Genomic DNA, 26,495 nt, shown 5'->3' on the forward strand with positions numbered 1-26,495 from the left:
AAAATGATGCAGAAAAATTAATCCATGCATTTGTTACTTCTAGGTTAGACTACTGCAATGCTCTACTTTCCGGCTACCCGGATAAAGCACTAAATAAACTTCAGTTAGTGCTAAATACGGCTGCTAGAATCCTGACTAGAACCAAGAAATTTGATCATATTACTCCAGTGCTAGCTTCCCTACACTGGCTTCCTGTTAAGGCAAGGGCTGATTTCAAGGTTTTACTGTTAACCTATAAAGCGTTACATGGGCTTGCTCCTACCTATCTTTCCGAGTTGGTCCTGCCGTACATACCAATACGTACGCTACGGTCACAAGACGCAGACCTCCTAATTGTCCCTAGAATTTCTAAGCAAACAGCGGGAGGCAGGGCTTTCTCCTATAGATCTCCATTTTTATGGAACAGTCTGCCTACCCATGTGAGAGACACAGACTCGGTCTCAACCTTTAAGTCTTTACTGAAGACTTATCTCTTCAGTAGGTCATATGATTGAGTGTAGTCTGGCCCAGGAGTGTGAAGGTGAACGGAAAGGCTCTGGAGCAACGAACCGCCCTTGCTGTCTCTGCCTGGCCGGTTCCCCTCTCTCCACTGGGATTCTCTGCCTCTAACCCTGTTACAGGGGCTGAGTCACTGGCTTACTGGTGCTCTTTCATGCCGTCCCTGGGAGGGGTGCGTCACTTGAGTGGGTTGAGTTACTGACGTGATCTTCCTGTCTGGGTTGGCGCCCCCCCTTGGTTTGTGCTGTGGTGGAGATCTTTGTTGGCTATACTCGGCCTTGTCTCAGGATTATAAGTTGGTGGTTGAAGATATCCCTCCAGTGGTGCGGGGGCTGTGCTTTGGCAAAGTGGGTGGGGTTATATCCTTCCTATTTGGCCCTGTCCGGGGGTATCTTCGGATGGGGCCACAGTGTCTCCTGACCGCTCCTGTCTCAGCCTCCAGTATTTATGCTGCAGTAGTTTTTGTCGGGGGGCTAGGGTCAGTTGGTTATACCTGGAGTACTTCTCCTGTCTTATCCAGTGTCCTGTTTGAATTTAAGTATGCTTTCTCTAATTCTCTCGTTCTCTCTTTCTTTCTCTCTCTGAGAACCTGAGCCCTAGGACCATACGTCAGGACTACCGGGCATGACGACTCCCTGCTGCCCCCAGTCCGCCTGGCCTTGCTGCTATTCCAGTTTCAACGGTTCTGCCTGCGGTTACGGAACCCCTACCTGTCCCAGACCTGCTGTTTTCAACTCTTAATGATTGGCTATGAAAAGCCAATAGATTTATTCCTGATTATTATTTGACCATGCTTGTCATTTATGAACATTTTGAAAATCTTGGCTCTCTCTAATTTTCTCCTTCTCTCTTTCTTTCTCTCGGAGGACCTGAGCCCTGGGACCATACGTCGGGACTGCCGGGCGTGGTGGCTCCTTGCTGTCCCCAGTCCGCCTGGCCTTGCTGCTGTTCTGCCTGCGGTTATGGAACCACCACCTGTCCCAGACCTGTTGTTTTTCAACTCTTAATGATCGGCTATGAAAAGCCAACTGAATATTATTCATGATTATTATTTGACCATGCTTGTCACTTATGAACATTTTTGAACATCTTGGCATAGTTCTGTTATAATCTCCACCCGGCACAGCCAGAAGAGGACTGGCCACCCCTCATAGCCTGGTTCCTCTCTAGGTTTCTTCCTAGGTTTTGGCCTTTCTAGGGAGTTTTTCCTAGCCACCGTGCTTCTACACCTGCATTCTAGCTGTTTGGGGTTTTAGGCTGGGTCTCTGTACAGCACTTCGAGACATTAGCTGATGTACGAAGGGCTATATAAAATAAACTTGATTGATTGATTGATTGATTGATTGGCATTAAGGCCAAAGAGTTCAATCTTGGTTTCATCAGACCAGAGAATCTTGTTTTACATTTTTGTGATATTTGATATTATATATAAGGTTCTTTGTTTCTGGCCATTTTGAGCCTGTAATCGAACCCACAACTGCTGATGCTCCAGATACTCAACTAGTCTAAAGAAGGCCAGTTGTATTTCTTCTTTAATCAGAAAAACAGTTTTCAGCTGTGCTAACATAATTGCAAAAGGGTTTTCTAATGATCAATTAGCCTTTTAAAATGATAAAGTTGGATTAGCTAACACAACGTGCCATTGGAACACAGGAGTGATGGTTGCTGATAATGGGCCTCCGTACGCCTACGTAGATATTCCATTATAAATCATTATACATTTCCAGCTACTGTAGTCATTTACAACATGAACAATGTCTACACTGTATTTCTGATCAATTTTATGTTATTTTAATAGACAAAAACATGTGCTTTTCTATGAAAAACAAGGACATTTCAATGTGACCCCAAACTTTTGAACGGTATTCTATTATGAAAACTCCTACCTCACGTTCCTCCTGTTGCTGTGCCGGAGCTTGCATGTGACGGCCAGTCTACAGCTCCACTCTAACTATTCCAACCATGCTGGAGAGAGAGGGATGGGGCCCAGAGGGATGGGCCGTCTGGGTCTGGGGGAGGTGGGGGCTGGGTTTCCCCACACGGCTGAGGTGGAGTCTCACGGACAGAGAGGAGGGGCCAGGAACGGGAGAGGAGAGGAGGGGAAAGGGGAGAGTCCCAGGAAAAAGGGGTCCGGAGAGGAAAAAAGCTGCTGGCTCTGCTTTGACTGGAAGGGTTTCTCCGGGAAGAGTGTCATTCACATCCCAGCGCTCCTACGGTTACTTTCAAAGCAGACTTCTTCCCTGTAGACTGGACTTTGTCCAAGGATTAGGAACATAGGGAAGAGAGAGAGAGAGAGCCTGCTTGTGTGTTTGAGAGCAAGAGTTTGAGAGTTTGAGAGAAAGACAGGAGAGAAGTGTACGCGACCACAGAAGGGCAGAGCAAACAGAGAAGTGTGTGAGTCAGGGGACAGAAAGCAGCAAATACTGAACTGACACCCAAGGAATTTGAGTGAAGTAAAAAACAATAGAGAAAGCATCTCTTTCCAGCGTCTAATTCATTTGAATACACAGTCCTTTGACTTATTTTCAGGTCTTCATCCAGAAAACAATCCAGAAAGTCATGGAAGTGGAAACATCCAGCCTGCACCTGGAGCTGCAGGAGCAGCAGCAGACCCTCACCGAGATCTCCGACGACGAAGTCAACCTGCCACCGTCGGATGACGAAGACTTTGGTGCCGCCAAGGAGCGTTCCTTGGTGGCGCTCGCCGTGTCCGAGGGCGACCAGGAGGAAAAGGAAAAGGATAAAGTGGGCACCCAGGAGAACGGCGTTATGGTCTTGGCTCTGTTGGACAAGATCATCGGGGCGGTGGACCAGATCCAACAGACGCAGAGTGGCCTGGAGGCTCGGCAGCAGGACATGGAGCGGTCAGTGACGGGAATCCAGGGCGAGCTCACCAAACTGTCCAAGAGCCACAGCACCACGTCCAACTCAGTCAACAAGATGCTGGAGAAGGTGCGCAAGGTGAGCGTCAATGTGAAGACAGTGCGCGCCAACCTGGAGAAGCAAGGGGGTCAGATCAAGAGGCTGGAGAGCAACGAGAACGAGCTGCTGAAGAGACGCAACTTCAAAGTCATGATCTACCAGGTGAGCGTTGGGTGAATGTCCTTGGGTGTGGAGTGGGGATGGGATGGAGGTGTGTGGGTGGGTGGGTGGTGGGGTGAGGGTGAGGGTGTGTGTGTGTGTGTGGATATGTGTGTCGGTGGAGGGGAGGTGTGTGGGGTGGTGTGTGAGTTGGTTGAGGGGGGGAATTGGGGCACGGCACGCACGCTTGACACCGTGATGGGTGAGGATTGGGGACTATCATGAGGGTACTGGACTGGGGGTGGTTGGCAAACAGAAAAACAAGTTGAACTTCGTGAAAAGGTTCATGCTCAATTGACAGATATTTTTTGCAGATGATAGTTTGCATATTACCCGGCTGAGTGTGTACTGGCGAGGGAGAGAAGTTTGGGGTGTGGCTCACCTCAAGGCATCATTGGCAAGTGCCCAAATGACCGCTTGTTCTTTAATATGGATGTACTCCAAAGTCAAACATGCCACTCATAGATAAGTATATTTCACATCACACATCACTATGTTTGTAGGACACACTTGCCCCATGAAAGCAATCCATCAAGTAGGGAAAAAAAATTGAGAGTTTTAACTTGAACTTCAAAAAGAAGTTTAACCAGTGCCACATACATTTATTAATATGTTCCACTGTGTCATATTTCTATGCAATATATGTTTCATTGTTTTGGTATACCTTGGGTGATACTGGATTATATCATGCCATGTGCCACACCCTATGGTAGAAGTAGGGTCGTCCTTACTAATGTCCACTACCGACAAATCTCTGCCTTTGATCCTATTTGACACCCTACAGAGTTAAAACATACATGGCTTCACATCTGGATACAGCTCACTTCTTCGGTCATAAGGAATCTATAAGCCATTCTTTTTTTTTCTTTTTTTTTTAAACAAGGATGGAAAATAACACAAGCACACTCGACTTCCAGATGTTTCATTTGAAAAGACACTTTGTAGTTTCGCAGTGAGCTCGGGAGCGCCACACAGTCTTTTTTTAGCCCGGGCCACGGTATAATGTGTAATGGCTTGCAGCTTTGCACAGCAGTGTGAGAACATTCAGAGTTTCCATCCTCCTGACTGACTCGAGTACAGCTTGGGCAGACCCCCCCCCCCCCACCCTTCCCTTCTCTCTCTCTCTCTCTCCCTTCTTTTTCTTGCTCTGTTCCCTTCCCCCTTTGCCCGACTATGAGAAAATGTTTTTGTCTGTGTGTGCGCTCGCCCACAGACACACAGACACAGACACAGACACACACACACACACACACACACACACACACACACACACACACACACACACCAAAGAGCTGTCCACTCTCCCATTTGTACAAGTCTTATTTTAATTACAAAAATTATTCAAATCAAATCATACCCAAACAAGGCAGGCATACCATACATATGATACACAAGAGCACACAAAACTCTTTCTCCTCTATTATGTTGAGAGATACACTGGCAACACAGGAACATTTAATCCACCACAGATGAGACTGTTGTACTGCAGAGAAGAATACTACATTCCTGTAGGTTGACTCATAGGACGACTTTTTGGTTCTAATTTGATGATTGGATTATTTCTCAATCAGTACCATAAATCATTTGTTTAATTAGAAACGGGTCAAATGGCAGGCGTAAAGCTAGTCTTGCTATGAGCCTTCTAAAATGAGAAATATTATCTTTTCAATGTAACATTTATTACACTAAGTCAAATTCTTACTAACAATGACGGCATACCGGAGAACAGTGGGTTAACTGCCTTGTTCAGGGGCAGAACGGCAGATTTTTACCTTGTCTGCTTGGGGATTTGATCAACCTTTCAGTTACTGGCCCAACGCTCTAACCACTAGCCTACCTGCTGCCCCGGTTTGTTTGTGTGTTTGTGTTTGTATTTGTGTGTTTGTATGTGTGTGTAAGAATACATTCTGGGCTCTGTGGTGTAGAAGAGACTCCCTGAGATCCCTATCTAACTCAAAACATCACAGCCAAGTGTGACATGTCATCATATTCATCTTAATGTAAAACAACAACCACAACGTATTCTGCTTTGTGCTACTTCTCTTAGAGCCACCAAGGTCAACCCCCCCTACACACACACACACAAACATCCATGAATGCTATCAATGTTTTTGCTACTTTGGGTGCATGAATACTGGATAGAGTACTCAGATAATAGCTTTTTGGAGCATTCCATTTTTAGGCTATTTGGAGGGGAGTTTACTGTTAGCGATTTTGGAGCATTCCATTTGTAGGCAATCTGGAAGGAAGGATACTGTTGGTGATACCTTTCTATCTCACCCTGCCAAATAGCGTCAGGTGGTTGCGATGGCAAGATGTGTACACTTTCACTATGAGGGAGAGTCCACTAGGTGAAGTATGGGGGGGGGGTTTCAACCCTTCCCGGTGATTGATACACAGGGTGTGGTTCTTTGGGCTTTGTTTATTCGTTCCAGCCAGTGAGTGGTACTGTGTGTATCAGTGATGTAGAGGTCAAGCTAGGGACATAGAATATAGCGTGGGGAGGCCTATTCTTACACAACACTAAGGCTGCGTCCCAAATGGCAACCTGTTCCCTATGTAGTACAGTACTCTTAACCAGGGCCCATAGCGAATAGGGTGCCATTTGGAACGCAATCCAGGAGTCAACAAGATACTGGTACCTATCAGAAACATGTCTCCTGTTAATGGATAAAAATGTACATACACTTTGGGGTTTCTGTGCATCTTTCCAATGTTCTTTTCGAGCCTCGTTCTAAGAACTAACTCCAATTATGATGTCACGCCAAAAACATGTATCAGTCGTTCCTGATATAATTGTTTTTTTTTTTCAGAGGAGAGAACCTAACTCTCATCCAAGCCCATAGGAAACCCTACCGAGCCGCGGCCCTCCTCTAATACTGTAGTAAAAACACGCAGTAACTCATCCTGAAGGGAAGGTAGAAGGTTGAGGGCACAGCTGGGATGGCTTTGTAGTCGGCAGGAGCACTGGTATTTATCTTCCCTTTGCAAGTGCCTGTTAACCCTGTAGTCAGCGCCCCCACCAGCCCACTCCCTCCGGGGGCCCCCAGGCTACCACAAGTGAAGTCACGACTCCCGGCCCAGCTAAAGCCCTCTATCTTCTGTGGTTGAACCGGAGAAGCTAACGCTAGGCTAACGCTAGGCTAAGCTAATATGAGAAGCCATTGGTATGCTAAATTAGGCTAAACTAGGTTAATCTAAAGTAAGTAGGGGGAGTGAGTGGACCCTAATTAAATCAAATCAAATTTTATTAGTCACATGCGCCAAATACAACAGTGAAATGCTTACTTATGAGCCCCTAACCAACAATGCAGTTTAAAAACAAAAAAGAATAAGAAATAAAAGTAAAAAGTAATTAAAGAGCAGTAGTAAAATAACAATAGCGAGACTATATACAGTGGGGTACCAATACAGAGTCAATGTGTGGTGGCACCGGTTAGTAATATGTACTTGTCGGTAGAGTTATTCAAGTGACTATGCATAGATGATAACAACAGAGAGTAGCAGCGGTGTAAAATCGGGGGGATGCAAATAGTCTCGGTGGACATTTGATTAGATGTTCAGGAGTCTTATGGCTTGGGGGTAGAAGCTGTTTAGAAGCCTCTTGGACCTAGACTTGGCGCTCCGGTACCGCTTGCCGTGCGGTAGCAGAGAGAACAGTCTATGACTAGGGTGGCTGGAGTGTTTGACCATTTTTAGGGTCTTCCTCTGACACAGCCTGTTATAGAGGTCTTGGATGGCAGGAAGCTTGGCCCCAGTGATGTACTGGGCAGTACGCACTACCCTATGTAGCGCCTTGCGGTTGGAGGCCGAGCTGTTGCCACACCAGGCAGTGATGCAACCAGTCAGGATGCTCTCAATGGTGCAGCTGTAGAACCTTTTGAGGATCTGAGGACCCATGCCAAATCTTTTCAGTCTCCTGAGGGGGAATAGGTTTGGTCGTGTCCTCTTCACGACTGTCTTCTTGTGCTTGGAGCATGATAGTTTGTTGGTGATGTGGACACCAAAGGAACTTGAAGCTCTCAACCTGCTCCACTAATCTGTGTAAGCTCGGTCAGCGCATCAGCGATATTGACGGCTCCCAACGCTCTATTAGCAGGAACAGCTGTCTTGTGTGTGCGCGCATGTCATTTATGTACATTTACTGTAAGTCAGCAGACCCTGTTTAATCTGTCCGATGTATCGGACTGGGCTTGGACAGCTGACTGAATGTACGTGTTGCTGTGTTCCCCTCAGAGAGGCGCTCGGAATGGGGCTACACTTCAGTGAAATGTCACTGGAATGTGACAACTCCATGAGAGGGAGGGAGGGAGTGAGTGAGTGAGTGAGTGAGTGAGTGAGTGAGTGAGTGAGTGATGGGGAAGGGGGTTAGAGAGGGAGACAGAAAGAGAGAGGGGAGTGTGATAGGGAGATAAATAGGGAAGAGAGAGAGTAGCATGACAGGGGGGAAAAAAAGAGGTAAATAAGGGCGACACAGGAACATTTAATCCACCACAGATGAGACTGTTGTACTGCAGAGAAGAATACTACATTCCTGTAGGTTGACTCACAGGACGACTTTTTGGTTTCTAATTTGATGATTGGATCATTTCTCAATCAGGACCATAAATCATTTGTTTAATTTGAAACGGATCAAATGGTAAGCGTAAAGCTAGTCTTGCTATGAGCCTTCTAAAATGAGAAATATGTGTGTGTGTGTCAGAGAAGGCTGGTGGGAGGAGCTATAGGAGGATGGGCTCATTGTATTGGCTGGAATGGAATCGATGGAATGGTACCAAACACATCAAACACACGGAAACAACGTGTTAAACTCCTTTCCTTAAATTCCAATCCAGCCATTACAATGAGCCTGTCCTCCTATAGCACCTCCCACCAGCTTTCTCTGGTGAGAGAGAGAGAGCGAGGGTCCATCTTCTTTGTGTAAGGAGTGCGTGATGCGGGTGTGTGTTTTGATCCAGAGCAGCACATATTTAGACAGCTGATTCATACCATCGGCATCCCCAGCTCTGCTCTCTCACCTCCACTACCATCACTCCACCCTAACTCCCATCCCACCGTCCTCTCTCCTACTCCCTCTACACCACAAACTATCACCCCTCCCTCCTACCCCCCTCCAGTCCTCCCTCCACCTTAACTCCAAACCCACCTACATCTCTCCTACTCCCCCTCCACCCTAACTCCCACCTCTCCACACCCCTACCAACCCCACCTAGCTTTCCGTGTATGTTACAAACCACATTTCCCGAAGGAACGGTAAAGTATGCTGTTCTCTTTTCTGTTTTCACATACACACCTCCAAATAGTCTACTAATGGAATGCTCAAAAAAGCAATTTTACTGTACCCAGTATTCATGCACCCAAAGTAGCAGAAACATTGATAGCATGTGTGTGTGTGTGTGTGTGTGTGTGTGTGTGTGTGTGTGTGTGTGTGTGTGTGTGTGTGTGTGTGTGTGTGTGTGTGTGTGTTGGGGGCTCTAAGAGAAGTAGTACAGAAAACAGAATACGTTGTGGTTGGAGTTGGAGTTTTTAATGAAGATGAATATGATATGTCACACTTGGCGATCAGCAAATGTTTTGAGTTAGAGAGGCATCTCAGGGACTTTCTTCTACACTACAGAGCCCAGAATGTAGGCTTACACACACACACACACACACACACACACACACACACACACACACACACACACACACACACACACACACACACACACACACACACACACACACACACACACGATCCTTGTGAACACCGAACAATTGATTCCCATTCAAAATCCTATTTACCCTAACCTTAACCCCTAACGCCAACCCTAATTGTAACCCTAACCCTAAACCTCTTAGCCTAAAATAGCCTTTTTCTTTTCGGGGACCGGCAAAATGTCCCCACTTGTCTGAATTGTCCTTGTTTTACTATCCTTGTGAGGACTTCTGGTCCCCACAAGGATAGTAAAAACCAAAAACACACACACAGACCATCCACTGTAATGAGTAAACACAGATACCTGTAATGAATTATTCCCAGTCATTCCTGTTACATTCATAGGAATACTATGAGGTGTTCCATTCCATTCCCCTCCGAGGCATTTTACTTTCCGTAGTGTACTCTCCTCCCACACCCACTGCGTCTAACAACACAAGGGTGGCATAGGCCCATGAGTTTGGCCAAGCAAGACTATTTTCAAAAGATAGAGGACAAGTAGTATAAATACAATACCGTATCAAATACGGTGGGCTACGTATGCACTCAAGAACTCTTTTGTAGACACAATCCATTGCGAACTGTAACCAGCCTTTGCCACCGACTCCATTCTTTCTGTCCAAGGCTGTATGTACTGTTCTGTACGCTTGACTTATGGTGACTCCCAATGGGATGACAGTCACCACCGTTGCCATGGCACCCCCCTTGTTACTCTTTCCAATAACAATGGATTTCTGTTCATGAAGAGATTCATGACTCTGTGTTTGTGTGTCTGTGTGTGTGTTTGTGTGTGTATGAATGTGCATGTGTTTGATAGGAGCCCCAGACAAAGTATGTAGAGAAAAAAAACCTGGCTTCCCACAATGGCAAGCTGTATCTTGCAGTGGCATTGAAGGGTGTATGGTGAAAAGTGCTCAGAGTACTTGACACAGACCTGTCGGTATCTCGGGTAACCCTATAAAGAGGCACGGTTGCTACCATAGCCATGTATAGCCCTGAGACTGCCATGGCTCGGGGCATATTTACAGCCTTGAACATGCACAAAGACGAGCCTATTTGCGATGTCTAATAAGCAAATTCCCGTAAGCAGGACATCGAGCTATTATCGACTTAACAATAAATGTATTGATACGTGTCAAATGACCGGCATTACCGTTGGTCTGTTATGGGCCTTCCAAGAGGGGGGGGGGGGGGGGTGAAGAGGGAGATGCAAATTGGGACACAGAAAGCCCTCAACAAACCCTCTTGTCCAGAAATGAAGGCGTCCTTCAGTCAGCTGGCACTTAATTGGTACAGTGAATTAACAAGCAATAATTTGCCACGACTGTCAACTGACACAAGGGATAGTTCACCCAAATTACAAAATGACATTGACAATTCATAACCCAGTCTATGGACAATGTAAGACAGCGATCCATGCTTTGGTTTTGTTTACCTGGCAAATTATTTTGGCGGGTGAACTATCCCTTTAAACAACAACCACATCATGAAGTCATGGCGGGCTGAAAGCCACAAGAGATAGATTTTCGCAGGACAAAGACTTAGACCGTTGATTCAAATCCAAGCCAACGTAAACAGGAACCTGATCCCATAAAGGCCTCTTCCTTCTCACAATCAAACAAGTATGTGATAGTTGCTATTTTTAGATTGCAGCCCCCCCCCTCCACCTCCAGTTCCCGTGGGCCCTGCGAGCGGCTACTCGAGCCGGAGTCGCCGCTACGCCAGCTGTCTAGATGTGTCTTCTGTTTTCCTGCAATTCCGTTGGTTGACAAGCTCTCTGCCCGAACGTATGATGTCATACCGGAGAGGATAAGGCCGCTACCCTACCCGCCAAAGTCCCCCGAAAGGAATAAACTCGCAAAAATGAATGTTGAATGTTCTACATTTTGGCTAGTAAGTGAGTTAAGAGAACCAAAGCATTCCTGATACCTTGCCTTATATGGCACTGTAGACCGGAGAGAGGTGAACAAATGGATTTGCCCTGTCAAAGACGTAAAGGTTTGAGTATGAGAGTTATTCTCAAGGCAGCTTCTAACATGTACATTTCCATCATTGTGTTGTGAATCACGGGTTTAAATCTTGAATTCAAAATGGGAAACATTATGGGCTTGTAATGGTAATAACATTAAATTCGGCTGTATGTGAGCCATTTGGATGGTGTGCAACACTAAAAAAGGTAAAACGAGAGGGCTGTTTGAGAGCACTGTCAAACACAAGTGAGTGAGGACTGTGTGCGTATCCAAAGAAGAAGGGGGCACTTCCTTTAACATTGTTTCTCGCCACACTACTTCCCACTGGGCACAGACGTCAGTTCAACGTCTAGTTTTGACTTAACATTTGGTTGAGTTTTCAACTGACGCGAATGCAACGTGAAATCAACCAAAAAACGTCACCATGTCATTGGATTTAGGTTCAAAGTTGGGTGGAAAAAAAAGACAAAATGCCCTTAAGTTGAGGACTTCTTGCAAACCCAATCAGTTTTCCACGTTGATTCAACGTTGTCATATTGATTTTGGGGGTTGAAATGACGTGGAAACAACGTTGATTCAACTTGTTTTTGCCCAGTGGGTTGAGTCTGCACTCAGACAAAGCATAAATCAACTTAAATCAAATTGTATTTGTCACATACACGTGTTTATCAGATGATATTGCGGGTGTAGCGAAATTATTGTGTTTCTAGCTCCAACAGTGCAGTATTATCTAACAAGCAATATCTAACAATACACACAATCTAAAGTAAAGGAATGGAATTGAGAATATATAAATATATGGACGAGCAATGTCAGAGCGGCATAGACTAAGATACAGTGGAATAGTATAGAATACAGTATATACATGAGATGAGTAATGCAAAATATGTAAACATTATTAAAGTGACTAGTGTTCCATTATTAAAGTGACCTGTGATTTCAAGTCTATGTACATAGGGCAGCAGCTACTAAGTTGCTAGTGATGGCTATTTAACAGTCTGATGGCCTTGAGATAGAAGCTGTTTTTCAGTCTCTCGGTCCCAGCTTTGATGCACCTGTACTGACACCTTCTGGATTATAGCGGAGTGAACAGGCAGTGGCTCGGGTGGTTGTTGTCCTTGGTGATCTTTTTGGCCTTCCTATGACATCGGGTGCTGTAGGTGTCCTGGAGGGCAAATAGCTTTCCCTCGGTGATGCGTTTGGCAGACCGCACCACCCTCTGGAGAACCCTGTGGTTGTGGGCGGTGCAGTTGCTGTAGGCGGTGTTACAGCCAGACAGGGTGCTCAATTGCGCATCTGTAAAATTGTGTGAGGGTTTGAGGTGCCAAGCCAAATTTCTTCAGCCTCCTGAGGTTGAGGAGGCACTGTTGTGCCTTCTTCACCACACTGTCTGTGTGGGTGGATCATTTCAGTTTGTCAGTTATGTGTCCGCCGAGGAACTTGAAGCTTTCCACCTTATCCACTGCGGTCCCATCAATGTGGATAGAGGCGTGCTCCATCTGCTGTTTCCTGAAGTCTACGATCAGCTCCTTAGTTTTGTTGATGTTGGGTGAGAGGTTATTTTCCTGGCACCACACTCCCAGGGCCCTCACCTCCTCCCTGTAGGCTGTCTCATCATTGTTGGTAATCAGGCCTTCTACTGTTGTGTCGTCTGCAAACTTGGTAATTGAGTTGGAGGCGTGCGTGGCCACACAGTCATGTTTGAACAGGGAGCACAGGATGGGGCTGAGCACGCATCCTTGTGGGGCCCCAGTGTTGAGGATCAGTGAAGTGGAGGTGTTGTTTCCTACCTTCACCACTTGGGGGCGGCCCGTTAGGAAGTCCAGGACCCAGTTGCACAGGGCGGGGTTCAGAACCAAGGCCTCAACCTCAATGATGAGCTTGGAGGGTACTATGGTGTTGAATGCTGAGCTATAGTCAATGAACAGCATTCTTACATTGTCATTCCTCTTGTCCAGATGGGATAGGGCAGTGTGCAGTGCGATGGCGATTGCATCGACTGTGGATCTGTTGGGGCGGTAAGCAAATTGAAGTGGGTCTAGGGTGTCAGGTAAGGCAGAGGTGATATGATCCTTGACTAGTCTCTCAAAGCACATCATGATGACAGAAATGAGTGCTATGGGGCGAGAGTCATTTAGTTCAGTTACCTTTGAATTCTTGGGTAGAGGAACAATGGTGGACATCTTGAAGCTTGTGGGGACAGCAGAGTATGTCCGTAAACACTCCAGTCAGCTGGTCTGTGCATGCTCTGAGGACACGGCTAGGAATGCCGTCTGGGCCGGCAGCCTTGCGAGGGTTAACGCGCTTAAATGTCTAACTCACGTCGGCCACAGAGAAGGAGAGCCCACAGTCCTTGGTAGCAGGCCGAGTCGGTGGCACTATGTTATCCTCAAAGCAGGCGAAGAAGGTGTTAAGCTTGTCCGGAAGCAAGGGCGACCCCTGCGTTCTCTCTACTGTATCAGGAATACTTTGGCACTGCTAGCCATCTCACAAACTCAACCTAGCACGGCTCTGAGGTATGAACTCAACATCATGTTGTTGTTTTAAATTCTAGCACAGTGATGTCAGTTCTTTATGACAAAAGTTGTACTTGTGACACTCCAGTTGTGAGGTTTATTTGTTTCACTTTGGTTGGTTGAATGGACTTACTGTTGGTCTGCATCTGCGAAATGATTCAACTGTAACATTGACTAGCCCTGAAGTGTTTTGAAGATGCACATTTACAGCCTTACATCTCGAACAGGCACAAAGACAAGCCTATACGCGATATCAAATATAATAAGCAAATTCCTGTAAGCAGAACATCAAATAGGAAATCATGTGATCAGATTAGTGCATTTTGTTATTTAGGACCGTTTGTGAAAGGGAATCATCGGTCTGACTCACTGAGAAATCTTTAAGACTGTTTCTGGAAAATAGCAAGCTATTATTAGAAATGTAATGGTTTAGCATTATACTACCACAGTATAGGCCTAATGCACTAACTATAACTAAATCACGTTACAATCCCATAGGAGAACAGCTGACACTAGTTAGTCAGGGCAGACCTTTTCAGAGGGGGAAAAAAATAGGGGAGTCCGTAAGGGTGTGCTGCTTATCTTTCAGGAGTCAGGGGTCAGCTAGTGTTGGCCAGGCATGGGCTTACTGTGGCTCATAAAGGAATTGTATGGTGAGAGTGTACTTGTCCCTAAAGGGAACTTCTGTTCCTCATTGAAAAGCAATCCTTCATGTCCTTTGTACCGTATGTTCACTGAGTTACACAGCTTTCCTTATGATATGACATAGTGTGTCTACTGAATGATACGCTGAATAACCATCTTCCTCTCCCCTGCTCCATCCTCAGAAACCATTCAAGAAGGTGGAAAAGTGTTCTAAAAACAGCTCGGGGAGTCCCAATAGCAACAACATACGAAAGTCAAAGTGCACTCATCCCTATAGGAACAACGTTGTGGAGTGCAAAGTGCACTCATCCCAAAGGGAACAGCATAGGGGAGTCAGAGTGTACTCATCCCCAATAGGAATAACATAGGGGAGGCAGTGAAGGTGTTGCTGTGGCCAGTTCGTGATCACAGGGCAGAGGAGGAGAGATGTCTCAACAACAGAGCTTGTGATTCATCGCGCTCCGTTCCCCCCGAGGGACCTCCGGCATGCCATAACTTTATATAGCAATCTCTCCTCTCCTCTCCCTCTGTGACTCCGACGTTCTCTCTCTCTCTTCCTCGCTCACTCTTTCTCCCTCTCCCCTGTATTACTCTTTCTCTCTTTCCACATTTTTTTCTTTCTCTTTCTTTATTTTCTCTCTCTCTCGCTCTTTCTTTCTTTCTTTCATTCTCTATTTTCTCTCTTTCATTCTTTCTCTAGTTTTTTCTCTTTCTCTGTCTCTCTTTCTTTTTTTCTCTCTCTCTATTTTCTTTCGATCTCTATATTTCTCTCTTTTTCTCACTGTGTCTATTTTCTCTCTCTCTTTCTCTCTCTCAAAGGGCCAGGGGGAAATCAGAATGGAAAAAAGGAGCAGCCATTCTCCCCCAGAGGCTCTGTCACTGTTTGCCCATCACATGCTTTCCCACACACACACGCCCCGTAGGCACAGATCCAGGATCAGCCTCCCCTCCCCCAATTGTAATCTTAACCATTAGAAGGGGAACACACAACTGACCTTAGATCAGTGTCCCAGACTAGGCCTAATACGATCTTCAGTCAGTGGTTTGCTTTGGAAAGTAGTGCAATTAATTGAAACGTTAGTCCAGTGAAGGATTTCTATTTCAAGGCAGGACGTTTCTTTCATTTAGGGTTGCGTCCGAAATGGCACCCTAATCCCTACACAGCGCACTACTTTTGACCAGGGCTCATAGGGACTTAAATTGAAGGGCATGAAATTATTCCTAAAAGGGATATGTGCTAAAGAGCGACATTTTCGTGATGCATAAAAGTTCAGATGAATGTAAAACTGTTTTTGCTCCATGAAAACTGAAAAGGGAGGAGGACAGAGAGGGAGTGTTGGTGAGAGAGGAATTCCTCTGTAGCCCGGCAGACACACACACACACACACACAGTAAAGAAGCTGTACACATGGCAGTGATGAGTGGTTCTACTGCGATTTGGTTTTTGGGGCTGGGCTGGGCTGGGCTGGGCTGGAGGAAAGCTTCCATGGTGAGCCTCACCCGGGTCCTCGAGCCTTGCCGCGGTCAAACGAGGTCCTCTGACACATGCCTGTTTGTAAAGTGCAATTTATTTTTCCTGCTGAGGTCGGAACGTGGAAATATCGACAAAGCATAGACTCAAGGACAGGCAGATACTCCCTGTCGGTATTAGATAGAACGTAGCAGTTCCGCCCACCTTGGGGGAAAACAACCCATGGTTACCTTGGTTACCTAATTTTTCAAACGTGATTTTCTTGTTTTAGTCATTTACAAATCTACATTTAAGAAAAGTACAACATTTCTAAATATTACTTTTCATCTTTGTCTGCTCCCGAGCATTCTCACTGCTTAGAAAAACGTAATATTGTAGGGCTTCCTTCATGAACCGTTTTATAATGGCGCTAGTGAGTGCTAGCTAGCTACCAACTAAAACATTAAGCTAGCCAAGAGCAACAATACAAACAGACTATACAGCTACTAGTAGTGACTGAAGTTACAAACAGACTATACGAAAAAAGTTCAATGTCTTACCTGTGATTAAATGTTTTGCACACACATAGCTATGAGAAGTGTACTTGGGTACGGATCCCCACATTTCCCACGTCGAATAGCCTGAAGCCACAGGGCTCTTCTCGCAGGCTCTATTTCCTACATGAACCGTAGGTCCGGACGAACAAAAAATTGACGAAGAAGTTGGCTCTTTTACAATGGATGTCAATGTTAAAGAATGTTTGTTTCCAAATTTGTGGGCGTGGTCCAGGGGAATTCCTTATTATGATATGAATATTGACTCGGAATATACGTGTAGTAAAGTATAGTGGTGATGGTAAGGATGAGGACATTAATATTACAATATGAAGGATAGTTGTCTTGGAATTTTTATTGTACCCACCTACATCATTTTTGCACATGGATTACATTTGCACATCCCACCACCAAATCATTCCACAAGGCAGAAAAGCAGGCCAAAAGCAGAATAGGGTTGCGGATACTGGACAGCCAGAGAGAGAGAGGGAAGAGAGGGAGGTTGGGGAAAAAGAGAGAGACAGAGAGAGAGGGGGTGGGGGGCACGTAGGCTTGTTAGTGAAAGAGTGGGACTTATTTGTGCTGACGGCACGGGGCTGCAGCCAGCTGATCTCAGCATATGAGCACCCCCCCACCCACCCCACCCCCCACCGCAACACAATGACAAGGCATCCAGGCAGCAGTTCAACATGGGTCGCCTGTTTTTGACTTAGCTAGCCTCGCCAGCCCCCCACTGCCAGTTTGTGCTGCTTGCAGCAAAGCAGATACTTGTTTAACAAAATAGACCTTTGCGTGTGTTGGTAGTCATAGGTGGATAGTCAAATTTCATTCTACATCCTGTAATTAGCCTTTCTACATACCATTGTTTAGAATGTTTTGTACTCAAAAGGAGATGACATAGCCTTGTTAAACCAGACTGAACGTGATGCTCGTTGTTGTTCCACATGAGTTTAACGTTCAGTACAGTATGTACACTGGAGTGCATTGTGTGGTGTTCAATTATTGTGGATAGACCGCCCTCACACATGCACACGCACGCACGCACGCACGCACGCACACACACGTGTGCTCGCGCCTACACACACACGCGCACTCTAAGTGGGTGGCAGAGGCACTCAGCGAGTGTGAGTGTAACCTCACTGTAAACACCTTTGAGACAGATGACTTTTCCACAGGCCATGTCTCAGAGCTAGTGCACCACTCTCTCCATGACTAAGACTAAGTGAATGAAGGAGGGGGGAGGGAGAAAGGGAGAGGGGAGGGGGAGGGAGGGAGGAAAGAGATGGTAATAGAGACAGAGAAAAGAGGAAGAGATGAAGAGAGGGAAAGAAGAATGAGAGATGGAGGGAGAGAGAGAGAGAGAGAGTGAGAAAGGAATTAGAGGGAGACGGAGAGAGAAAGACAGAGGTAAAGAGAGAGAAAGGAATTAGAGGGAGAACATCAAAGAGAAAAGAGAGAAAGAGGAGAGAAATTAGGAGAAAGAGGAGAAGGAAAGAGAGAGAAAAATAGACTGCATTCACTACTGCGGTCCCAGCACACGAAGCAGCGGCTTGGAGGGAATTTCTCTGTGGTGGTTGCTAAGGACAACAGAAGAGTGTGTGTATACAGTACACTGTAGCTGTGTATCAGTGGTGGTAGAATGGAACGGTCTGAAAGGGGAGGTCTGAAATCACTGAAAAACCATAAGCAGATACATACACACACACACACACATTACCCCCACCCCCCACCATCCTACATGCACAGACACACCACACCCTGCCTTGACTGACACCAAGAAGCACAAGATAAAGATTGCAGCCCATGTGATGATGAAACCCAAATCATAGACTACTCCCAACACTACAGGACACATTTAACCCTGGCACAGAGTGTTTTGCAATGCCTGCCATTTGTAATTGATGGGCAAAGTTCAAATCAAATATGGCAATGTTACTGTATAAATTGGGCAAGTGTTCCTTTGCAACATTTAGAGACTTCCACACACACAGATGTGCACGTGCTCACATGCTCACACACACACAGGCATACATTACCCCCCCCCCACCCCACCCCACCTTCCTGCCTTTCTGTCTATCGGTCTCCCCCTCGTCGGCTTCTGTCTCTCGGTCTCCCCCTCGTCGGCCTGAGAGAACAATGTCCTTTTAAATCAGGAGGGGTCAGGATATCAGTCACGCCAAGGTGAATGCCTGGCTTCCTGTCACACTCCCGTTGCAGCCCTAATGGCACCCTATTCCCTATAAAGTGCACTCACGTCGACCAGTCAAAAGGAGTGCACTTTATAGGGAATAGGGTGCCATTTGGGACGCATACCCACTCTTTTTTTCCATGTACACACTTTCCTCCGTTACACCCCCCCCCCCCCCCCCGTTTTGGCTCCTCAAGAAGCCTTATATAAGTGCCTTGACCTCTGAACTTCCGTTCTTTGAAGTTGCATACTGACAGATTGGAGGTCTCCCGAGCTGGGCCGGGCAGAGGTATTCGCTGTAGGGGGGCAGATTAAAGTCAAGAAAGGGGCACATATGTCTAGTTTTTACCATCCAATATCTAAAACTCGATAGCTTAATCATATTTGTATTCGGAGGGTTACTTTCACACAAGGTGGGTGGGGGGGGGGGGGGTTTAGACAGGTATGCTGTGGAACTTGTAGACCGGTGCATTACAGGAGGCTGCTGAGGGGAGGATGGCTCATAATAATGGCCGGAAAGGAGCAAATGGAATGGCATTTAACACCTGGAAACCCTGTGTTTGATGTCTTTGTTACCCCTCCACTTATTCTGCTCCAGTCATTGCCACGAGCCCGTTCTCCCCAATTAAGGTGGCAATCCCTTCCTGGATCAAGATCCCTGTTGCCTAAATTGTTTTGTGTGTAAAAAAAAAAGTGGTCATAAAATGTTTGCCCCTAGTGTGCACATTTGGTAATAACTCATACGGTATGGTACAGAAACGGTATGACGGTATGAAAATCGGGATACCGCCCAACCCTATTTGCTGCTCGTTAAACCACGCCCCTTGACCTTTTCGCCAGAACAACTTTGATAACATACAAGGCTAGGAAATTGTTTCATGAAAACCCATGTTATGCTTGTGATATAAATCAATGTAAGACTCTCTTCCTGGCAGAATCCCAAATGGCACCATATTCCCTTTTACAGTGCACTACTTTTGACCAAAGCCCTATGAGCCCTGGTCATACATAACGCACTACATGGGGAATAGGGTGCCATTTGGAACGCAACCCCTGTGTACTACTAAGGAAATAAGGGTTCATCAGTCAAGGTTGGGTTTACCCTCGACACCACTAGAACACAATCCATGACCAAGAGTACGATCCCAGTCACAGAACAATGAAACACAATAGGGAGTTCTCCTCTCTGCTTTGACGCTCCAGTTTTTTTCCTTCCAATAGCGATGCAAGCGCATGGTTTTCCAGACAGCCGTAAAAGCATCATCACCTTTGTGCTTATCAAAATAGCCGGCGGTGTCTCCCTCGTTTAACTCAGCCAAAAGGTATTTCTCGCCCCCCACCCCACTCCCCCACCGAGCCCCTTTGTTAATGCCTTTTACTGTTCCTGTTTTCCTAATGGTGGGGGTTGGGGGGGAGGAGACAATGCACAATATTAGCTGGAGACCCATCGGAGCCATATGGCAGTGTAAGCGAGTGACTCAGTGAGATTGCCGTGATGGAAAAAAAATAAAATGAAAATGTCTTTTCCATTAACAAGCCGGAGCATTGTACGCGGGTTTGGCAGAACGCAGGAACACACGCACACGGGAAAAGAGCGAGGGGCTTGCGAGCCTGGAATGCGAGGAACAGGAAGAGGGAGAGGCGGGCCAGGACGATGAGAAGGGACGGGTGGGAAAGGGGAATGGGTGGAATGGAAGAAACGACAACAATGACTTGAAACGTGCCTGTGCTGTTCAGAAACACTCGTTGAGGCAGGTCAAGATATCAGGTGTTTTTGAGAAGCAGCTATCTTGGTGGGTTAGATTATGAAAATAAAGGCCTCATCCACTATTTTACCTTTATTTAACTAGGCAAAGGAGTTAAGAACAAATTCTTATTTGTTCAGAACAATAGATTTTTACCTGGTCAGCTCTGGGATTTGATCTAGCAACCTTTCAGTTACTGGCCCAGATGACCTTGACCAAGGAGACCACTAGCCTACCTGCCACCCCTAGGTTAGATTAATTGGTGACTTTCTATCCATCCTCATGTCAATAAGGCATTAACACCAGTGGAGCCTGTTCTTTGTACATGTGAACGAATTTAACATTTGTTTAAGAGCATACTTCCAAGTTTTAAAGAGGATACTTCATTCCTCATTGGAAAACCCTCCAAAAACATTTGGTCTGCACATGGGAGTTACACACAAACGTTTCGGTTGAAAGCTATCTTTAGTGTCTAGCTTCCCCAGTTCCAGACAGGTGATGTGATGCAGTGAGCCTTGGTTAGGAGATGGCGTCTGACTCTGAACGGGTGGCAGCCTGCAGGTAGCTCAGAGGCCTTGAAATCACCATGTTCCTGACAGGAAAAGCCTGGAGGTCTCTCCGCCCCTCCAGTGTGCACAAACATTTAAAAGTGTGTGTGTGTAATAATAAAAATGTGTGTGTGTACATTAAGAAAGTGTGTGTGTGTGTGCAGTGCAAAGGAGGTGAGGAACATGACTCACCAGCATCAGGAGTACAGGCGTTAAACAATAGAGTAATTAAGGTACACTGATTGCTTCTGGCAAGGCCGGGATCCAATACAAAGCTTGGAAGCTGAAGGTTACTTGTTTTTTCATGCCAGAGAGACACGACAGTGGAAAATGTAATGGTTTTGTAGTGGAGTGGAAATATGGAAACGGGAGGGGGGGGGGGTATTGTTGGGAGAGGAGAGGTGTTCGGGATCTCAGGCTTTATCACAACCACTGCAGAAGCACCAGGGTTTCCGCACACACACACACACGTGGACACACTTTGTCTGTTTCACACGCACACACACACATGCGCACACACAAATGTTGTTTTACCAGTACAAACCCAGGGCAAAGGTTCCCATGTGGGATTCTCATGTCAGACTTTAAGACGTACCTTAGCAGAAACTAATGCAAGACCCAAGTCCAAACAAGTGTTACTGTTGCTTTGAAGTTCAAAGTTAAAGTTCCTCATGAATGTAGTCAAAGAAAGGGTAATGTTTGCAATACAAATGTGTAACTTCAGATACCCATGCCCTGAATAATTTGACTGAACTATTATTGTCAATAAGATATATTTTTGGGGTTGGGGGGGGGGGGGGGGGGGGGGGGGGGGTGCAAATGTATTGGTCTAAGAAAACATATTTATTGGTCCAAAAACATATTCTCTGACTTATAGAGCATGTCTATCATCTGTTTTAACAGCTTCATGTCTCCTCTTATCTGCAGGACGAGGTGAAGATTCCGTCTAAACTGACCGTGTCAAAGTCCATGAAGCTCTCAGAGCTGGTGGAGGGAGGAAGAGGCAGCGTGCTGGACCTGAAAGAAGGAGCCGAGGAGAACGGAGAGGAGGGAGAAGAGAAGCCCCACTTGGACCTCTCCTCTGACGAGGAGGAGCTGGAGATCGAGGACGCCGTCGAGGAGTCGCGCACCGAACGCATCAAGCGTAGCAGCCTCCAGCGCGTACAAAACATCAAAAGTGCCTTCTCCAAGGAGAAGATGGGCTTGACCAAGGAGAATATGACCAAGACCAGGGAAAAGATGGGCTTGACCAAGGAGAAGATGACCTTGACCAAGGAGAAGATGGGCTTCAACAGGCAGAAAACCAATAAGGAGAACGTGGAGAAAATCCCGAAGCCAAACGCCAAAGAGAATTTCGACAAGACCAAACAACACGCCAAAGAGAACTTCGACAAGACCAAAAAAAACGCCAAAGAGAACTTTGACAAGACCAAGCAGAAGACCAAGGAGAACCTGGAGAAGACGCGCCACAACATCGAGAAGAAGATGGGCAAGCTGGGCACGCGCATGAGTGTCAACCCCGAGCAGAAGGAGAAGATGAAGGTGTCGCGGCAGAAGGTGATGAAATCCTTTACCCCCGACCACACCGTCTACGCCCGCGACAAGACCGCCATCTACAAGGTGCCTCCCTTCACCTTCCACGTCAAGAAGTTCCGCGAGGGGGCCATGGAGCCCGTGGAAGTCCAGGGGACGGAGATGGTGGAGGTATCCCAGGACCTGAACCCTTTTCAGGGACTGGAGGATGACTGCCACGAGGGGCGTGTGGATCTGGACGTGGACGTGGATATGATGAATGGAGGAGGAGAGGAGGAGGGGATGGAGGATGAAGAGGAAGAGGAAGAGGACGAGGAGGACAGCCATTCCCTGCAGGAGATGCACGAGGACTCGGAGCATGTGCTGGTGGAGCGGGATAGGGACAGCGACTAGGTGAGGAAGTGGAGGAAGAGGAGGAAGAGGAGGATGGTGAACGAGACAACTTGCCTAATCCCAAAACTGCCCACTAGAACCAAACCCCCTGAGCGCCTTGTGTAGATTTAAAAAGGACTGGATAGGTAGAAGCAATACGGTAATAGCTACCTGTTGTCTTCTGCTGTATTTCTTGCACCTGTCCAATCCACTACAAAAGTGTCTAAGGGGGAGGGGCTATGGATTTACTTTGGGATTGGGTGCTAGAGAGGCCATGAAGAGAAGAAGAAAAGGAAGAAGAATGAGACAACAAACAACAACATGGAGTTAGAAGGGAAAGAAAGGGAGAGAATGGGGTGGTAAGGAATACAGAATAAAGTTTCTATGCAGTGAAAAAATTATTACTCTGAAGGGGTGTGGCCATATCCCTTGGGAGCGAACAGTATAATATTCTATCAACTTCCAAAATCATGTTTAAGTTGAAATGCTAACGTCACTCACAAAAGTTGTGAATGGAAGTTAGTAAAGTGCAAATTTAGTTATCACCTGTATGTTAGATATTTCAGTAACACTTTAGTAACAGTCTAAAAAAAAAGGATAACACAGACCATTAAATGATGGGAAAGTGTGGCCACTTCGGTTTTGAAATGATATCAAGCGTAAAAAGCACAAAAATCAAAATCTTTATAAACGGCATCGGGTTAAAGTAAATAAATCCACAAATAGAAAAATATATATTTTTAAATATCTTAAAATGACCACGTTTTCCTGAATTTGATTATATAATCTTGAAGCCCATTAAAAAACAGTATGGGACTGCATCCAGGAAGTAAGGCGAAATAGGCAGCCACTTTCCCATTGTATAAGTGATTATAAAATATCGAAGCACTGCATTAATATATTCATAAATGCTTATATTAGTTTACCAACCTACAAATAACCAAAGGTTGACATAAAGTTTACAGTGACATACCATTTTTGACAGAATAATGAATGATTATGCAGTGCTTTTGGATATTTTATAAATAATTTATTACTTAATTCTTAATATTATTACCCACCCACACACTTTTCCTATAGGCATGGTGAATAATGTTGGGAATTTGACCAGGTCATGTAATTTGGGTGTATTTTCTTGATAAAGATGGCATCTTATGCCATCACCTTTTTGTTGTTTGTGAAGGAAGAGTCTAACACAGGGGTCTGCACTCAAATGAAGGATCCTAACATCTGCAAGAAACACAAAATGGTTGTGAGACATTTATGGAATGTCACTCATGCTGTAGGTAGACTACGCACACATGTATTCATTCACTGCCTGAGTTTTAGATAAGAAAGGACATTCTGATGAAATCTCAAGTCATTAAAAGCTCTGTTTTTACGCGACAACAAAGATAAGGAGCAATTTTATACGATTTCTTCACAATCCTGGTGGAAAAATGTAAATCCTGCCACGGGTGTGCTATATAAACCTTGTACAATAGCAATCATTTGTTTTATCAATGTTTTATCAAAGTTTCTTATGTTTTGAGTTTACGGTAGACTAACCAGCCACTTACACACTCATTTTCCCAACACTTTTTTATTGTCTACTCTCTTTAAAAGTGTTTTGATGAGGTCCGCCACCTAGTGGCAATGTATGGTAATAAACATAGGGACATTTACAACGCAGCAGCGCTGACGCCAGCATCTCCTTACGAAAGCCGCCCATCAACTAGTACTTTTTCACTGATGTAGGAGCAACCCTTAACCCCCAATGGGCTGATACCAAGCACTTGTTTTCCCTGACATTTATAACCTGGCTGATGCAAGTCAACTGTGCTTTGATTCTCTTGTTGCGTTTAGAATCAGAATGTTTTTAATATCAAATTCAACCCTTTTTTTAGTTTTATTGACACATTCACTTGTTTTGTGAAGAGATAATATAAGGCTGGGGTTCAATGTAATCCTGAGCTAATTTGTGCATGCTCACAGACTCACAGTCACGGACTATTCCAACAGCACATAAATGCACCATCACCGTTGCTAATGATCTCATACAGACAAGTTCTCCATTTTATTTTAAAAACGTGCATTTTAAACTCAACCGATAAATAGTTGGATTAATTGATCGAAGGTGAGGCGAAACATACTTTTCCTCCAAAATGTAACAAAGGGGGAGACAGTGCTCCAGTATCATTGATGTCCTGGGTCTTGTTCATTGTGGCATAGAACAGAAAACATTTTAAAACGGAACACGGAAATGAACGTTTCTTATTGGACAAGTCAAGGTAGTCCCTACCTAAAAAGTGCATTTTCTTTCGCTTGGTGCCTAATGAACACGGCCCAGTTTCCAAACCCAGACCTGAATAATCCTGTTTTTTTCTCTACCATTCATTTCCGTGTATGTAAGTGTATATAATGTCAATCACTGCCATAGCAGTGCAACTGCCTTTATTGCAAAACCAGTGAACCTTCATTTTCTTCCGCTGTCTCCAAACCCTCTGTGAAAATACTTGCATTAAGCAACAAACAGCCATGAATTACATTTTATACTTACTTTGTACACAAAGCTTAAATAACATTCAGCAACTATGATTTTTAAAAACAGTGCTTTTCCGGCTTTTAAGAGACATTTTAAACCAACTGGGGGGGGACCCCACAACTAAAGTCTATGTTTACTAAGACACTAAAGCCTATGTTTAAACACCCCCCCCCCCCCCCCATCTCTTTTTCATGTTGGTTAAATAATGCATATGAAATCTGTACCATGTAATGACTCATTCCCTAACCACTAATACTTTAATAAAAGCTAATTTGATTCACAATTGCTGTATGTCCTCATTGAAAACACTGAGATGATGATCCCAAATGAAAAACAAGCTCTAGTGTATCCTTGCAAGTACAATTTATTTTACTTTTAATTAAGTTGTTGCATGTGGTACAAGTAACATTGTGAATGTTATTCAGCAAACATATAAACCACAGAGACCAAAATTGTCTATAAGTGTATGTGATGCACTAGTCTCACTATCTTCCATACCAAGTTTTCCATGTCTCAAATGCACACTTTTCAGTTATAGTGCAAAATATAGCGCAACAACTAAGTCAAAATACTTTAATGATCAACTACAAATGACTTCTCCCCTTGAAGTGTTCAGCAGTGTTCCGCTCCCGGACTGACTCAACTAAGCTCGATGATGATTGATCCCTTTCATCTGTCAATCAAACTTCCACCATTGACGTGCACGCGTGTCTCATCATTACGCGTTCACGTTCATTCGAGAACCAAAGGCTCAGTCTGTTACACTCGGTTTTAATTACACCTCTGTATATGCAAATGAACCACATTTATTATGCACTCTTAGAAAAAAGGGTTCCAAAAGGGTTCCTCTGCTGTCCCCATAGGAGAACCCTTTTTGGTTCCAGGTAGAACCCTTTTGAGTTGTAGTAACCTCTGCGGAAAGGATTCTATATGGAGCCCAAAAAGGTTCTACCTTGAACCAAAAAGGTTCTTCAAAAAGGTTATCCTATGGGGATAGCCAAAGAACCCTTTTTGGTTCTATATAGAACCTTTTTTTCTATTAGTGTACTGTACTCTATGATATCTGCAATCCCAAATCAACCTCTAAAGCTCACAACAATGGTACCAGCAGACTGCAGCTTTATCACTGAGTAGGTGTCAGTATCTCCACAGAAGTTCCAACACGTACAAAGA

General features: G+C 45.2%; 1 protein-coding gene across 1 annotated transcript; it reads left to right on the plus strand.

Moving 5' to 3' along the window:
- The first annotated feature begins 2,620 nt into the window (after positions 1-2,620).
- Positions 2,621-25,605, plus strand: cavin1b (caveolae associated protein 1b). The gene is made up of 2 exons (XM_055922632.1): positions 2,621-3,582; positions 21,821-25,605. Exons 1-2 carry the CDS (start codon positions 3,058-3,060, stop codon positions 22,817-22,819), a joined length of 1,524 nt encoding a protein of 507 aa, XP_055778607.1. The 5' UTR covers positions 2,621-3,057; the 3' UTR covers positions 22,820-25,605.
- The last annotated feature ends 890 nt before the right edge of the window (positions 25,606-26,495 follow it).

This window comes from Salvelinus fontinalis, chromosome 1 (assembly GCF_029448725.1).
Source record: "Salvelinus fontinalis isolate EN_2023a chromosome 1, ASM2944872v1, whole genome shotgun sequence".
NCBI lineage: Eukaryota > Metazoa > Chordata > Actinopteri > Salmoniformes > Salmonidae > Salvelinus > Salvelinus fontinalis.

Bases quoted from the DNA above. Each gene is read 5' to 3' on its own strand.
- cavin1b (XM_055922632.1), top strand. From the start codon at position 3,058: ATGGAAGTGGAAACATCCAGCCTGCACCTGGAGCTGCAGGAGCAGCAG. The intron at 3,583-21,820 runs GTGAGCGTTGGG...TCTTATCTGCAG, and splicing joins TCAAAGTCATGATCTACCAG to GACGAGGTGAAGATTCCGTC.